The sequence below is a fragment of the Schistocerca piceifrons genome, chromosome 11 (genome assembly GCF_021461385.2).
Source record: "Schistocerca piceifrons isolate TAMUIC-IGC-003096 chromosome 11, iqSchPice1.1, whole genome shotgun sequence".
Taxonomy (NCBI): Eukaryota; Metazoa; Arthropoda; class Insecta; order Orthoptera; family Acrididae; genus Schistocerca; species Schistocerca piceifrons.
Genome location: NC_060148.1, coordinates 85962815 through 85981364, shown reverse-complemented (window position 1 = coordinate 85981364; position 18550 = coordinate 85962815). Strand labels below are relative to the sequence as shown.

General features: G+C 40.8%; 1 protein-coding gene across 1 annotated transcript in view; it reads left to right on the top strand.

The window, feature by feature from the left end:
* Positions 1-18550, top strand: part of LOC124719729 — a 173880-nt gene that overhangs the window by 6618 nt on the left and 148712 nt on the right. The window contains exons 3-4 of the mRNA XM_047244931.1: positions 8814-8906; positions 17898-17990. Coding sequence (XP_047100887.1) covers positions 8814-8906; positions 17898-17990 — 186 coding nt within the window. The remainder of the gene's footprint in view (positions 1-8813; positions 8907-17897; positions 17991-18550) is intronic.

Genomic DNA, 18550 nt, shown 5'->3' with positions numbered 1-18550 from the left:
TAAACGTAAAAGCACATCAGTTAGCCCATTACCTTCTACATATGTCACAAAATGTAAGTGTAACTACTATCAGATCAAGTTATACGAAATATGGTTCATGGCAGCTATAGTGGGTACAGCTTTCGAAGCTTAATGTTCAGAGTCTGGGAAATCTTTTCTGGAGGTATACAGTACATAAGGGAAGCAGCAACTAGACACTGCATTAAATATTATTCTCTAATGCGCTATATATTCTTCGTGTTTACCTAAGCTATATGTACTGGCTATAATGTTCGTGTAGTCTAGGCATTAAATAGCTGTCTTCATATAGTTTTTTCAAGGTAAATTTGACGTAATACAGTGTGCAAGGAAATATCTACCTTGAAGAGCAATCTTGCTTTACTCAACAGCAAAAAAATAGCTGTTCTTTCTCCCATTGCTAGCTTCTATCTACATGACCATGTTGATATATATTTTTAATGTCGAAAACAATCTGTCGTTGACAATAACTGCACCCTATTCAACGCACTACATTGGAGGGTAAATAAACAAACGTTTTGTAACATAACAGAAAAATGTCTGACGACTGTGTTGGTGTTCTTTAATGGACACTTATCATACAACTACGAGAAACATAATGGTAAAAACGCAAAATTGGCACCGTTTCGTGTGTTTGGTCTCCGAACTACTGAGTACTGACTGTTTTAAGATAATAGAAATAGTTTGTTTCCTGAAAATAAACATTGTCTGTTGTTTTGAACAGCTGTTTTCAATGAAACAAAAGCGTTTCGCACAACATTTGTGCATCTCAGATGGTTGGCAGAAGTGGCGCTGGAGTCGACGATTATGTTTTCCGTCAGAGTTCGAATGTTTGCGGGCGTTGGTTAATGGATTTAATAGCTATTAGCTATGGTTCATAGGCGGTAAGTGTGATTCGCATTCAGAAGTATATGTAAGTAGGCCTCTTGAATTGATATCGAAGAAATATGGTACAGTTCTAAGTAATAAAACTTCATTTCCTGATTTCCATTCAGGTAGAAGTGAATAAAGTGTTTGTGTCAGGGATTTAAGCAGTTTTGCTACTAACCACTCCAAAGTTTTTAGTTGTAGTAATAATAATATAGTATGGATATATTAGTAGTCTTTCGCGGTAATAAACATTTCATTCTCTACAATCGCGCGCAAAGGTTTCTTTTTTTCGGTTCTGTCTCACTTGGCGTCCGTGCGTAGCTAGATTAGTCACGATATTAACGTAGCCTAACATAGTTGTCGTTCGTCGCGAAATTTTGTATTGCTTAGAAACGCGAGGAAACGAGCACTTATCCCTAAACGCTCTTTAATGTCATTATACTGGATGTCGTCGTTGTGTCCCATTAGCAGCTTGGATGCAAGACTTCCAAATTTCATTTCCAGTAATAATATCTCTAAAGGAGTATTATACTAGTACACGGTTTCTGTGATCTGATGTCATTAGAACCAGTTTGCGATGACATGTGATTCCTTTCAATCTGAGGTCTATATCTCGTCATGCAGACATTTTTATGGAATCAGTATTTGTGTAGCGGTGTGAAAGGAAGGTTCTGTCGCAGTGCCCCTTAAACACAGGAGGTCAGTGAAGTAAAAGCGGTACTTTCGAGAAAGACTTAGTCTGCGTGGAAGATGTTACTGTAGAATGTAAATAAACTCTTGAAATTCGCATAACTAATCAGAACATTGTTCCATTGTATTGAATTATACTTTATTAGGCCTCATATTATTTACAAGATGTGGTCAGAGATGTGACAAGTCTGTTGAGAAGTATAGTGGGTATTTATGTTACTTCTCTGATAACATTGGTATCTGCCCTTTCAGTATTTAAATGTGTTTTTGGAAATACGGAAGCGTCCGATCCCACCCGTCTGCTTTGCCCCTTACGTCACAAATATGGCGGAAACACACACACACACACACACACACTCTTTCCACAAGAAGCCTAATGACACTAACGGGACAAGCGCGGGAAATGGGGTGTTTTGGGTGGGGGGCGGGGGGGGGGGGGGGGGGCGGCGAACTAAATATAAACAAATTTAGACGCCTTGCGTAGCTACAACGTGTAAGTGAAGACAGCCACGCATGAATACCCACCCACCTCCCCAGGGGTCGTAACCCCTGCAACCTATAGAAGATAAAGATGCTTCAGTAGCTGATTAGTGTTTTTTGTCTTTAAAAAAAAAAAAAAAATATCTCACGGGATAGAACGAACAGATCAGAAAGATAAGTATAATAAACTAAAACAGAAGTTCGAGGAAACAGATAGTTAAAATAAGTAATAAGTGTTTTTAAATTTAAAAAAAAATCTCACGAGATAGAACGAACAGATCAGAAAAGCAAATAAAATAAGATTAAACAGAACTGGAGACAGTCACACTCAAACCAAACTCCGCGCCGTCATGACGTCACACACGACAACACCCTTACGTCACGGGTCAAAGCCGACGCGTGGGATCGGACGCTTCTGTTGACCCGAAAGGAAGGTTATTTTTTTGAAGTCCCAAAAGTCTTCATACTTTCTATACCAATTAAGAACATCAAATTTTATGTAGCGTCTCCCTGAACTCCATAACCTTTACATAGATCAACTGAACCTAATGGTAACAGATTTCTGCTTTCTCCCATGATGTAATGATGTTGTGGCGTGTGATGTCATGTGTGCAAACTAGACGACAACAGGGTCATAACTATATTTTTTGTGATTTAAACTGTGTTGACAGACCGATCATTAATGTAGCCCAATGTATAGATGTGTTTGGAAAGGTGACACTTTGCCTGAGTGGTGGCAAAATAGTATCAAAGACTTCATTCAGTCCCAGCACACAGCGTATTTTTTCTCACTGTGTAATGTTTCTCTCAACCTGACGATAGCTTTAGCTTTTTTCTTCCACCTACATGTTATAATTGTGGATTTTGCATTTTTATGTAATAAGTTTGGCTTTTTAGCTGCATGTTTTTTTTAATGTTCATGTAGGTGTAATACAACAATCTCATGGACATACATATGACCAGTGGTATGATATTACATTTTTTTCTACTCATTCCATTATGCTTAAAACTGATTTTTGCATCTGAAAAGTCCAATACCTCATGCTTTGCATCCTAAAAGTATAATACCATATTTTACCATGAGGTGAACAAAAGGAAAGTACTGATCTTTCAGTTAGTATTTGTGGCAGCAGTTTTGAGGACTTTCATTGGGTAATGTGTTGTAACCAGCTTCAAGGTGTTTACCTTGTATGTGTAACAGTTGGTATATTTGTGGTAATTTCTGTTCGGATTAAGTCACCATAAAATATTAATGAAATTGAAATTAAGTCAGTTTCTGGGATGTGTTAAAAGTATGTTATATCAAGCATATGTTATCATTCCTTTCTTTCTGCATCTTCAATCACCAGGTCACATAAGTTCAGTGTTTGGAAGATAGTATGAATTTGTGACAGATATGAAACTATGAAGCGCAGATTCCAGACATAGCTTCTGATCAGTGCATTTTTCAGAGGTTGTAAAGCTGCTAAGAGTAGATAAACAGGAGCTCTCTAGTGAAACTGAAGAGGCAGCAGTTTTTTAAGAGTTGCAGGTTGCTTTCTAATTTACTCAATTATATTTAGAGGGCACAATTATATATAAAGATATGGAGTATAGCAACAGTCTATTGTTAATACAGTATACATTATTTTTAACAGAGCATACAACAACAGTTTCTCTGATTTCTGTGTCTTTAGTTGGTTCATTACATATCCCTGAAGACTGTCCTGGATGACATCTGTGGAGCATAATGAATGCATGTATTGTTTGTGTTAGAATTTACAAAAAAATTTGTGAATGTGTATCTGTGAAAATGTGATTCAAGAAAAGCAGTTTCAATAATTCTCTTATGTAAAAAAAGATACAGATTCATTGTTTTTGAGTGTGTGTATCTTTTCATGGTCACTGAATGGAGACAGTAGTAGTGGCATTAGTAGAAATAATATTTTTATACCATGGATAGTTGGTTGTAGAAACTCTACACAGTATCTGCTGACACCTTGTGATCTCTTTTCTTTTGTGTGAAATGTGGATACTGTGTTGCATAAGACGCATTTATTACAAGTATTTTGTTGTATGAAATGAATGCTGTCATGGTCGTACTGTGATTTTAATTCCATCGTCTTTTGGGACATTCTTTCTGCCAGGAAAACTTTTGTTTTTGAGACTGCTGGTTTTGGATACACATCCATATCAGATCTTAAGACCTCTAGACAGGTTGGTCCTGCTGGAAGGAACAGCGATAGCCATTTAATCAGTTTAGTACATTCCTGAGTGTTCTGTATATCATTATTCTTTAAAATACTAACGGTAGCTTAAAAACCGAAACTTTCAATCTTTTCAACTAAATTAAAATGTGAGCAGGGCTGTCTCTCCTTCCAGTTATTTGGAAATTGGGGTCATCAGTCTTCTCAAAATGTCAGTCATCTGTGTTCCTGTTAGTATTAAAAATGCCATTAGTCCAAACACATGACAAAGTACAGAATTTTCTCTACTTACTGTTTTCAGTTCTGTATGAGAATATTCCTAGTTTAACCACATTTAGCTGTTGAATCAGATTCTACTTAAAAAAGTCTACAAGACCACCTTGCATTGCATTTGCAAGACTTGAGGCGTATTTCCTGGCAGGGCTAAGCATTCTGTAGCAACAGTCATCTACAAAACTATAGATAAGCGAATCACCTATAAAGACAGGCCTAGACTGAAGTGACAAGTCATGGGATACCTCCTAATATTGTCAGACCTCATTTTTACTAATGTAGTGCAGAACCAGGCGTGGCATGGATGCAAGGCATTGGCAGAAATACTGAGCCACACGGCCTCTATAGCCATCCATAACTGCGAAAGTGTTGCCGGTTTCATCACGAGTGATCTGGATGGCCAAATCATTCAATCAAATAGTTCAGAATGTTCTTCAAACCTGTAGCAAACAACTGGGGTCCCAGTGACATGGTGCCTTGTCATCCGTAAAAATTCATTCATTTGAATTGCTTGAAATGGTCTCAAAGTAGCTGAACATAACCATTCCCAGTCAATGATCAGTTCAGCTGGACCAGAGGGCCCAGCCCATTCCATGTAAAGACAGTGTTATGAAGACACCACCAGCTTGCACGTAGCCTTGTTGACAATCTTCATCAATGGCTTCATGGGGCCTGCGCTGTGCTCAAATCCGACCACCTGCTCTTACCAGCTGAAACTGGGACTTACCTGACCAGGCCACAATTTTCCAGTCGTCTAGGGCCCAACCGATATGGTCAAGAGCCCAGGAGAGGCACTGCAGTTGACACCGTGCTGTTCACATAGGCCCTCACATCGGTCACTTGTTGCCATAGCCCACTAATTTCAGATTTCGACGCACTGTCCTAACGGGTGTGTTGGTTGTACATCCCACATTGATTGATGCGGTTATTTCACACAGTGTTGCTTGTCTGTTAGCAGTGACAGCTCTACGAAAATACTGCTGCCGTCGGTTGTTAAGTAAAAGACTGTCGGCCACTGTGTTGTCCGTGGTGAGAGGTAATGCCTGAAATTTGGTACTCTCGCCACATTCGTGACACTGTGGATCTCGGAATATTGAATTCCCTAACAATTTCTGAAATGGAATTTCCCATGCGTCTAGCTCCAGCAACCATTCTGTATTCAAAGTCCATTAATTCCTTTCACGGGACCATAATCGTGTCGGAAACCTTTTCATAAGAATTACCTGAGTACAAATATCACCTTCGCCAATGCCCTGCCCTGCTACATCTTGTGTACGCGATACTCCTGCCATCTGTATATGTGCATATCACTGTCGCATTGCTCTTGTCACCTCAGTGTATAAGGGCTGTCCCAGAAGTACCCAACAAACAAAAGACAGTTTTTATGTAATGCTGAAAATGTATCGTGTGTGTCTGCAATATGAAATGATGTTGCATAACTTTCAGTAAATGACAATTGTGTTGGCACTTTAAGGAGCTATTTACATTTTTTGAACCTTAATGATAAATTATTTTATTTGTTATGCTTACTCTAAATTCATGTTGTGATGACATTCTGGCTGTAGAAAAATATATTTAAATTCAGTTGCCAATTGTTCACAGTAGTGGACTGATCCCCACAACAATTGGTAAAAAACTGAAAGAACAGATGTTCAACAATAAAAGAGACAGAGATAGAGACAGAGACCCCTTCCATCTCTGTCAGATGTACCACTAATTCAACGCTGGGCTCTAATGGATTAGTTACTCACACATTGTGTGTTTACTCAGTTCATCGGGAATATATGTCACAAGAACTTATCTGTTTCCTAAACTGTGAATGAATTTATAGGATATTATTTTTTTCTATTCTGTTTTTATGGTTTTTGTGGAGGTGTTGTTTTTCGATACTAGTTGTTTTATCAACCTGTTGTTGATAATGCCTGTTGTGACATTCTTCTCTATATAAATAATTCCATTATACTTTGTTTTTTGATGTATAACATTCTCCTCCATTACCTTTTACTAATGTTTAAAATGAAATGGTATTCAATAGTGTCATCCAAATGTTGTTAAAAGCATAATTTGGTTTAGAATTATGTTGTGCAATTGTTAATCCAACAACGCTACACGAAAATTTTTGAACTAAATTAGCATTACTTAACTTTGCTGCCATTCTCCACTGTAGGTTTGTCATCAGTTAGGCTTTGTTGTCAACTCTGATTTCACTTGCTTGCTAAAGGACTGTTTAGGTTCTACTTCTGTAACTTGTCAACAAGTTGAACAAAAGTCGCAGCTGTTTGTATCACATTTACTTAGTGTTTAATCAACAAACATGTCTCCCTTCTCTCCAAGAACTGGCAGACTTACATGCTAAGTGGCTAACATTAACACTCACCAAACATTAACTCGCATACAAAATGACTAGCGATGATGGTGTCCCATTGTAACTCATAGATGTTACATTTTTATGGTTTAAATTGAAAGATGTGCTTTATAGTTTGGTTATGTGTTATAACATTTACATTGCAGAAGTTCTTCAAATTACAATTCAATATTTATTTAAAAACTAATAACAGAAGATTTAATTCTTTTCAAGCACAAAAAATTTGATTCTTTTCAAATATTTCTCTCAAATTTAAAGTGAACACATCCTTTCACATTTTGAAGTATTTTCTTCTTCTTCTTATTATTATTATTATTATCATCATCGTTAATTCCCCATTAAGGAAAGCGTTAAAACACAATCAATATTCACAATGACAATACGGTACATAAATTGGTACATTTCAAATTCATGGCACTTTTTTCTGTCTCTTTCTTTTCTCTTCCCAAAAACCTTTCATAAAATCACTGTGTTTCTTCTTCCTCTCTTCTGTCCACTTCTTGCCTGGTTCCTTCTCTTTTGGTGTTTCTTCGAATTTCTGTTTGTTGATTTTTTTTCTCTGTATTTTCCTCTGTTTGATATTTCTTCTGTGGAGATGTTTAGATTTTTGAGGTCTTCCATGGTTTCCTTTACCCAGTTAGTTTTCATCTTATTTGTCACCACTATGTTAAAAATCTTCTTGGTCAGCCTATTTTCATTCATCCTATGAATGTGCCCATAGAATTTTGCCCTTCTTTTTCTGATATTGTCTGTAATTGTCTCTGCCTGTTTGTACAATTCCTTTGTTGGTCTCTCTATCCAGATCCCCCGTCTCTGTACTGGCCCATAGATCTTTCTCAGAATTTTCCTCTCTTGCTTTTCCATTTCCTTGATTTTAGTTCTTCCTCTGATTACTGTTGTTTCTGAGGCATACAAGGCCTCAGGTAAGACTACTGTTTTGTAATGTCTTAATTTGGCATTGACAGAAATATTTCTTTTATTGTAATGGTTCCATGTAAGTCTGTATGCTTTTTGTAGTTTTGTAACCCTTTCTTCATTGGCTGTTGAAGTATTTTCTTATATTATATTTTAATATATTTGTTCCTAAGTGAAATAATTTTCTTTAATTTATTCAGTCGATTTGTGAAGTATTTTTGTGTATCGGGTAATCTGCTCGTCAGAGTGTATCAGGTTCTCCAAGTGTCTGTAAGTATCAAATAATCAGATGGTTTGTGGTGTATTGCATGTTTGGGTTTGTGGTGAAAACAGGATCATTGACCAGTTCAATTACAGTTACTGCTTTCATAACAACTGGATAATGGCTAAAACTGGCCATGGTTTTTAAAATTAAGTTAGAAGTTTAATTGGGGCTGTTGTTTTATTCCAAAGAGAAATTAGAGCTCATTCGAAGGCTTACCAACTGCCTCCGCCTCGCACCATTCAGTTACAGAAAAGGAGGAACTTGTAGCAATACCAAAAGTACACTTGAAGTTAGGTGGCTTGTGGAGTCTGGATGTGGATGCGGAACACTGGTGACAGCAAACATGGACAGTATTCAGTTTTTCCGACTGGTGTATGATGGGATTATAAAAAATTGTGTGCGATAGAACATGTGTCTGCGACCAATGCTCCAATTACTCATTCCTGTTAACATTTTTTGTCAACAGTGTCATTAAACTGTACCAGACAAATTTTAGGCCACTGTCTAAATTAGGTACGTAAATTTCATATTGAACCACAATATCCAAAATTGCATTTCTCATTGACATTTATCACAGGAAACAGCCCCGGAGCGATCCATTTTTGGACGGCCATCTCCAGAAATCTCAAAAGGAAACATTGTCAGAAATATCACAAAGGAAGTACCGTAGAGTCTTAATAAACTATGACCAGTATGTGCAAAGATGTATATGCAGTATCCAGTGACAGTGATGTTTTTACCTTATTTTCAGATTCCAAAAGACCTGTTAGTAGCTGCAAGATTTACAGAGAGAATCAAGAAAGAACCAGAAGTACAAATTGGGATGGCTCTCGTTGTGAACTATGTAAGTATTCAATTTACACACATTATGTGAAAATGTTCAGTTATTGTGCTTGCATTAAAGTTAAGTGCATAGTATGAAGGCAACACACATTATTTCCAAGTGCACTCAATAGTGTATGTAAAATATTTATCTCCCAGGGCAACAAAATGAGGCGAAAAGTCTGTCTAGCAAATAAATGACAATCTATAATTTGCTGATCACGATATAGCAGAGATGCTGAGTCGCATACAGGCACGGCAGAAAGGCTGTTGAAAAGTAAGCTTTTGGCCAACAAGGCCTTCATTGGAAGTAAACATTGGACATGTACACACATGGCCACAGTCTGGTTGCTGAGGCCAGATACAATCTGTAATTTCCCATTCACTGTGCACCTAGTAGTTGCTATTGTAATATTCCTCTGTTCATGTGATACTCAGGAAACCAAATGACCAGTAAGTAGAAAGAACCAGATGCATGTTGCAGGATGGTATGCAAACATATGTATCTGCTTCTTTCTGCAACCAATGATAACTCACACTGATATTCAGTTCTTCAGTCATCTGGTGAATAGTCTGAGACTACAGTTTTTCTCAGTTTACTTCACCATGACCAGCTGTATAAAGTAAAATCCTACCCAAGGACCCGAGGGGGGACCCAAAAGTAATCGGAATCATAATGCTGACATCGTGTAGTTGTAGTAGCAGGTTTCGCCGCCAGAGGGTTATAGTAGGATCTCTGCTGAGTCATTCCGCCACGCGGCGTCACCCAATAATGAGAAGCGTGGTTTCTTTGGCAGTTCTTTCAGTGTGTGTACAGTGCAGACGCGGCATGAGGAAATGGCTAGTTCTTATGAACAACGTGTGGCAGTGAAGTTTTGTTTCTTGCTCGGCAAGCATGCAGCAGAAACTGTTGCGATAATTCAGACAGCATACAAAGACCATGCTCTTAGTAAAATGCAAGTGTACGAATGGTTTTCTCAGTTTAAAAAGGGAGAAATGGTGGTTGAAGGTCAGCCCTGTTCCAGTCGACCTTCAATTGCTTCAAGCAAAGACAATATCGACAAAATCTGTGATCTCATCAGTGAAGATCGACGCAGGACAATCGACCAACTCGAGAACTTGTCCGGGTTGTCCTGGAGCTCAATTCAGCGCATCTAGACCATCGATTTGGGGATGCGAAGAGTGGCAGCAAAATTCGTGCCGAAGCTTCTTACCGGAGATCAAAGGGATCGTCGCGTTCGAGCCTGTCTCGAAATGTAGGACGCGTTCAAAGATGATCCACATTTTTCAACAAAATCATTACAGGTGATGAGTCATGGTGCTATGGGTACGACCCAGAAAGCAAACAACAGTCATCACAATGGAAGTCGCCTGGCTCGCCTTGACCAAAACCAGCTCGACAAGTGAAATCGAATGTGAAAGCGATGTTGATCTGTTTTTTTTGACGTCAAAGGGATCGTACACTCTGAATTTGTCCCTGAAAACCAGACAGTAAACCAACAATTCTATTTGGAGGTTATGAAGCAGCTTCGCAGAAGTTTGTTGCGAAAACGTCCGGCTTTGTGGGATTCCGGCGTGTGGTTCCTGCATCACGACAACACTCCCTCGCACACGGCTCTCAGTGTTCGCCAGTTTTTGGCCTCAACAAAGACTACTACCTTGACCCATGCTTCCTATTCGCCAGATTTAGCACCCTCGAACTTCTTCCTATTCCCGAGGATGAAGAGAGACTTGCGGATGTGGAAGACGTAAAACGCAATGTCATGAAAGTGCTAGCAGGTATCAAAGAGGACGAATTTAAAAGGTGCTTCGAAAACTGGAATGAACGTTTGGACAATTGTATTAATGCTAATGGAGAGTACTTCGAAGGAGATTAAGGTTGTATTTGAAAACAATAAAGTATATGCTTTCTAGAAAAAAATTCCGGTTATTTTTGGGTCCCCTCTCGTACATGATTGATAAGACGATTTGGAGCTTTATGGGCCATGAAACAAAATAAACTTGTTAAGACAAATGATGCTTATCTCACTGATAATGACAAATCATTGTCCACTAAATTAGGTTTCTGGGAACAAAAGGAGAAAAGAAATGGGGTCATCAAAAACACATTTGTTAGTTTTACTTAGACAGATATTACATACATCACCAGCAGACATCAGTTTTGACAACTCTGCTACTAGAGATATCATTGAAACCAGTTTTACTTCCATAAGTGCTTCTTTACAGATACAAAAGTGTGTGACCTTACAAACTCAGTTCTGATAAAATTAAATAAGGATGATTTCTGTTCGGGCATTTTCTGTGACCTAGCCACAGGAATAAGACTAAGTTTGTACTGGGGAAACATTAAATATGGTGTCCAGCAAATTTTGGTTCTTAGCCCTCTCCTCTTTTTGCCATACATAAATGGTTTATCCAGGCATTGCAGACCTCTTCAAAAACTGTTTGTCCTGATGACACTATTAGATTGATAAACGAGCCAAACACACTAATACCGTACCATGGCAGGAGAACAAGGCACCTGGTTTACATCTGGTAAACAGCAAATAGCTTAAAAGGCTCATGTTATACAGTTCGATATAAACAAACATTAATGACAGGTGTCTGAAGTAGTGATGAGGGGGGTACAAACTAAATGAAACTTCACGTGTGGGATTCTTAGTCACCTATCCCCCAGGGGCCTCACAGTTCTGTTGTGAGCTCATACGAGGCGCGCATGGGTTGCCGAGCTTTTGCAGCCCATTCTTTCTTCCCGGGCTGTATTTCCTTCCCTATGCCCCTCCCTGTACATCATCACTCCTTCCCTGCTGCCCCTCCTTCCTCTTTATTGTTGTTCATACTTAAGTTGACCTAACTATCACCCTGGTTTCCTGTATTCCTTGCAGTTTTATTCCTTTCCATCCTTCCTTTCTGGTGTTTCTTGCACCCCTTTGGACTTTGACCTCCACTTCTAAATTTTCTTTCTGTAATGTTATTTCGAGAAGAATCCCTACCTAGTGTCCATGGCATGGATTCCCCTCCCCCTGTCCTTCCCCTGTCCTTTTGCTCTGCCCCACTAGACCACCAGCATGTGTGGCCAGTCCGTGTCATGGGCCGTTATGTAGGCCTACGCATCTGGCTGACCCCCCTGACAGCAGTGGGATGGCACTTCTGAGCTGTTGCCATCCCTGTGGATTCCTAGGGGTGGTTGCTTGTCATTCTGCAGCATTGGAACTTCTGGTGCTGTGGCTGGGTGGTGCTCATGGGAAGAGGCACTGATTGGAGTGCGTGGTATCGAGACAGATGCTAAGTTTGTGAAATGTATTAAGCTTCAAGAAACTGTCCATTCTTCTACGGTCGGGTCTTCGGTTGGTAATGGATCATTTAATGCTCAGGGTGTATACGCCTCGGGACAACCGGGAGATCCGGGAAAATCCTGGGAATTTTTTAGAATTCCGGGAATTTTTCAATGTTGTAGTTTTCAGTTAAATGTTTGTAATTTTGACTGGTAAGAACCGATACTCTATCAAAGTATATTACTGTATCCTGCTACTGCAGAATAATACTTCAACAATAAAACATAAATGACAGAAAAAAAACAAAAATAACTTACATTGCAAAGGAAATGCGCCATATCAACGACGACACACAGTGCTCGTGCAAGCATCTGCCAACAGCAAAATGTGTCAAAGGCTTTTGGAAGACTATGCAATGCTTCATAACAACAAATTGTCTCTGATGAGCGTGAAGTCACAACTGTTTACATTAGATTCGTTTTAGAGTTAAGAGCGGGCTCGTGCTTGTGTGCATGCGCAGTTGAGTCATGTTTGAGTTGTAGAGTCACCCGCTTCTGGCTACAGGAATGTGGCACTTTTAATGTGCACATTTTGGTGTGGTCCACGAAATTCCAATGCTCTTGGAGTACCCTCTGATGTCTTGTTTCTTTTATGACATAATTTATGATGTTTTAATATTGTACACGTACGTACATACGGGCTTCCTACGTCACGATAGCTGCTCAAGCGCGATGTCACCTGTTTTCTGCGCTCTCTGGCAACTGCTGAAACGAACCTATTTCTAACAGGTCGCGGGAAAACATTGCGAATGGTCGTTTGACAAGCGTTACTTTCAAAGTAAATATCCTTTTACATAACTATGTGTGAGAATGTACCATGAATTTATTAAATCACAGAGCGTTTGACTCTCATTTAAATTCAACTCTTTAATGACGAGCCGTTTAGAAGAATTTCAAACCCTGAAGCTCAGACACTTATTTCATCATTAAAACTTTTACTGGCACATTTGTGTGATATATCTTAAGTGCTACATGTGCAAAAAAGAACGACATTATATGTGAAAGCTTAGCTTCTCTTGCAGCTTATTAACCGTGGAGACCAATATTATATGTGAAAGCTTTGCTTTTATTGTAGCGACACTATGTATATTAATTTAAACTATTAACTTTCCCTGTTTGTGTGTTCGTGCTACTTAACAGTGATGTTGCTGTTGGCTGACTACATCACGTGTCCTACGCTCTGAATATTTGCTGCCATCAGCTGGCGAGATCACGTGACATGAGCTATGACTGACTTACAGACGTGCATCGCAATCTCAATTTCAATGATTCAGAAAGTAACATGCGTTGTTTGGTGGAATTCCAATGTATACATTCGTAGCACGAAAATACGCAGCGTACATTTTGCTGCAAATCAAAGATATTTCCAAAACGTGTCTTTTTTCCCAGAGTTTCATTTTCTAAAGTGCTGGGAAATTCTACGCCCGTGTATAAAACCATAACCATTCAAAGGATTGATTAGGGAAAATATACTGTCACTTAACACGGAAAACGCATGTTTTCACCCGGGAGAAAATGTATTGTCCGTGTATACACCCTGAATGGTGCTTCTTATGACTCTACAGCCTTCCCTTCTGTTGCTTCACCCTGGGAGGACGGCCAGGCTCACCGGCTTGGGGTGAAACGCTTTTCCCACTACCTAGTCTGCACTAGCACGGATGGGGACACCTTCACCATCAAAGAGCCGTAGTTGTGGAAAATATCAAAGAGAAGTGTGGTGAAGTGGAGTCCCTCAGTAAGGTGCAGTCAGTTTACTGTTGATCCCTTTGTGCTTGTGATCATCTTGGCAGTGTCCTGGTGTCCGTTCCCCTGACCAGTCTTTGAATGTGGTTCAGAGTGCCATTCTTCATAGGGAGCACATCCTTTAAGCTGATGAACTCTGGGGTGTTCATTTAATTTGACATGTACAGGAAGGTCGTAAAACAACTGAACCGATACTGGCTCACATGAAGCCGTTTGTTCCACCACCTGTGCAGTGATTTTGGTGTTTGCATAGCGGGCACATGTTTTCCCGATGTATGGCGAACCCTCCGTGCGGTGAATGTGGACACCCACTCAATGAGCGGAACCCCCAGTGCACCGCCACCCGTGTGTGTTAATTGTCTCGACCATCACTCTCGATGCTCACCAGATTTCCCATCTTTTAAGAAGTGAAAGAAAATGCAGGAGTGAAGTCTCTTGATCATTTATCTTACACTGAAGCTCGTCAAAAATATGACAGACTTATCCCTGTGTTGATGACTTCTACCTTTGTTACATTCCTTCCTCCTCCCTCTTCCTTATCCCAGTCCAGCCCCCCTCTCATCTCCCCCTCCCTGCAGTTCCTGCACCCCCCCCCCCCCTTAATGCCCTCCATGTCCCACTCCTCCTCTCTGGTTCTGGAGAAGTGCGCCCTTTCTTCGGCCCTCGTGAGACCACTCCCCCTCGTGTCTCTCAGGCTGGAGGCCTGCTACTACAAATCGGGCACTGGACACACAGCCTGTGCACCCCAAGGTCACCCTCCCTTTTTCTGTTTTCTTTCAGTAACCTGCTTTCCCTCCCTGTTCTGCCCTCCTTGATCTATAAAAGAGAGGAAGAAGGAACTACCGTCGCCTCCCAAAGTTACACACTCTTACTGTGTTTTACGGGGTAGCTTGTGTCGTTCTCCAGGAATCTCATTTTACTAATGCTCACTCACCAACGTTTCGTCGGTTGCCTGCTTTGTTGGAAACAGGTCAGCCCTTTGAGGGCTTCCATTGGTGTCTGCACATTGGCTTGTGCAGATATTGTCAGTTCATGGATCCCTCATTGTACCTCATTGAAAGCTGTTGCCGTCCAGGCCCACTTGGACTATGTTACGACTTGCCATCTCTGTCTCCCCCCTTACAGGGCATCTACATTCGCTGCCCTATCTGCCCTCCAGCAATTTCTCCCTCTCCTCCTCCTCCTCCTCCTCCTCCTCAGTGTTCTTAATACCCGTCTCCTGTTGTGAGGCAGTGCTTTTTCACCTATTCGTGCCTCCTCATTGTCCAGTTCTTTGCAGAAAATGGTGTTTCCCCTACTCATTTCGGGGCACTTTCGTTGCTGTTGATCTTTCACTCACTTTCCCTCCGTTCTTTTTTCCTTACACTGGTCGCCACTCTATGACGTCTGTGATAGTGACTACATTTTATTTGCTGACCAGCGGACTGCAGCAGATTTGCCGGCAGATCTGCAGTCTATTTTGTGCAATGCTCAAATGAATGTGGTTCGGGTTTTAAAGTTCTGTGAATTGTCCCACATTTTTAGCAAGATTTTGAGGAGATATTTTTAATGTGTCAATGGGGTGGTTGGCTCACCCAAATTTTTTCGTAAGTGGTGAGCCAGTCTCATTTCCCTGTGCTGTTCTTTTAGCTCTTTTGTGGTTTGTTTTCCCTCTTTTACTTTCTTTATTAGCTATCTTGTCTCCTCACTGGTTTTAATGCATGTGAGAATGCCTGTGCGATAGTCATTGTGTGGTCGTTTCGTGTGCATGCGTTTACGACAGTTTTCGTTTGTTTTCATCGATGTCAGGGCGCTGATAACCTCGCCACTGGGCGCCCATACGTTCCCAAACCACACACACACACACACACACACACACACACACACACACACACACACACACAAATTCCCGTTGATTCTCTTGTTCCTTTCCTGCCTCATGATGATCAGGTAATCCCACTGGGCATTCCACCATGCTGATCAGCCTTAATATACCTCATAGGTTGGGTCGCCACCTTTTTTTTGTCAGGTTGTAATGATGGAGTCGCCCATGATCTGTCCAGTAAGATAATCAACATTGCCGTTTCACACTTGACAGGCCTCGTTTGCTGTTGGCCTGTTCCGAGGTGGAACTCGGCCATTGCCACCGCTATCGGCAATCGTCGTCGTGGCTTGCAACGTCTCATGCGGCACCTGTCCTCTGCCGGTCTTATTATGTTTAAATGTCTTCGCACTGAAGCCCGTCCCTTAATCAAACAGAGCAAGTGGGTGTGTTGGGAACACTTTCTCTTCTCTAGGTTGTTCTGTCCCTTCATCACTTGTGTGTGCTACACACCACACCCTCCAAGGTTGTCTGTGGCAGTCATAAATTCCAGACCTTGCCATTCCAGGTTGCCTGTGTACAGATCCATCAGTTTTCATGGAACACCCTTGACCCATTTTGCAATGGCATTGATGTCGGCCTGGTATCCAGCTGCCTTCCGGACTGAAGCTTTCTACATTTGTTTTACCTCTTGTCAAGCAGAATCCTCCAGCGTACACTTTACTGAATGCGAGCTGCTTCTGGTTTCCTCTTCTTTCCATGATTCAGCTCCTAGCCCTAAATCCATCCATAACCAATTGCTTCAACACCTCAGCCCTTCGCAGTGCCAAAACCACCACCAGGTGTTGAACCACATTTGGCTTAAAGGCATCTTCCCCTCTCAGTGGAGAGACACTGTTCTGGTTCCAGTCCATAAGCCCGACAAGGATCCGCTTGCCTCGATAGTGACCGACCAGTCAGCCCCTGGCCAATGCTCCCTGTAATTTACTAGAACAGATGGCGGCTCATCGACTCACTCGTGACTTCGAATCTTGGGACCTTCTGTCTCGTTGTTGGTGTGGCTTTCAGTAGGGATGGTCTCCAATCGATCATCTGCTTCAATTGGAAACCACAGTTCGGCAGGCCTTTTCCCAGCCCCCATCATCTTGTCACAGTTTTTTTTTTTTTTTTTTTTAAATCCTAATAAGATCTATTACAAAGCTTGCCGCCATCATATCCACGAGTGGGGCCCTCTTTTGATTTTTATTCAGAAGCTCCCGTCACACATGTCATATTCAGAGTTTGGGTTGGCAACTTTTTCTATACAAAGGGAATAGAAAATAATAGTTGTCCTATCACATTTCCCTGGGGCAGTTCTGACGATACTCTTGTCTGATAACACTCACCATCGAGGACAACATACTGGGTTCTATTAGGTAAGAAGTCTTCCAGCCACTCACATATCTGGTAATATATTCCTATTCTCATACCTGTGTTAACAGACTGCACTGGGGCGCTGTGCCAAGTGCTTTTCGGAAATTAGGAATATTGAATCTACCTGTTAGCCTCTGTCCGCAGTTTGTAGGGTATCATGTAGGGAAAAGGAAAACTGAGGTTTACACGAGCAATGCTTTCTAAATCCATACTGATTTGGGGACAGAAGCTTTTCTGTATCGAGAAAATTTATTATATTCGAAGTTAGACTATTTTCAAGAATTGTGCAGCATACTAACATTAAGGCTGGGTCTGTAATTTTCTGGATCTGCTTTTTTACTTTTCATCTATACAGGAGTCAAATGCATTTCTTTTCTTGTCAGTTGTGACTTTGCACTGGGTGAGAGACTTGTGATAAATGCAAATTAAGTAAGGGATAGGCACATACAAGACTGGGGGCATCTCTCTCTCTCTCTCTCTCTCTCTCTCTCTCTCTCTCTCTCTCTGTGTGTGTGTGTGTGTGTGTGTGTGTGTGTGTGTGTGTGTGTGTGTGTGTGTGTGTGTGTGTGTGTGTGTGTGTGTAACAGTTCACACTGATATAACTTTAATGATCTTACTTCTTTTCATCTTGTTTTACCCCCTGTTCATTCTGCCACCCAGTGACCACCAGACTTCAAGCTGAGAGATGTTGCAAATATACCTCTATTTCACCCTTTTTTCAGGTTCTCAAAGACCCATCAGCTGTTTTGGAATGTGCTAGCAAGATTAAGGAAGAGCTGAAAGAAAAGGGTGAGCAGGATAGAGCAGAGGCTACTGTAAGTACTTTTGCTGTACCATGTACTATACTGCAAGGTAGGCCACTCGGTTTTATAAAAGTCGTGCTAAAATGATTCTTCGTTCCTCCACAGCAGTAAAGAAGAAAGAAAGAAAAAAAAAGAAGGGCAAATAGTAAATGTCTGTTCTGTGCCACAGCTTCTGAAGTTGGTAAATTTCTTTTTGGAAGATTCTCGTCAGTAAAAAGCATTTATTGCAATTCAGAATCCCTGCAGAGCCGAAAGAAAATGAAAAATATTGCGTGTTAACCACATGACCCACAGATTTTCTGAAAATCTGTTTGGAGGTTTGAAAGCTCCACAAGTAGCAGAGATGACAGCAGTGCTCATTGTACATTGGCTTTAATTTTTTTCATGGGAGTTGCCTCTCGAGTGTACTCTTGTAAATATACTGAGGTGATAAGTCATGGGACCTCCTTTTGCCCGGGTATTGCAGCAGTTCGATGTGGCATGGACTCGATAAGCCATTGGAAGTCCCCTACAGAAATATTGAACCGTGATGTTTCTGTAGCTATCCATAATTGCGAAGGTGTTGCCAATTC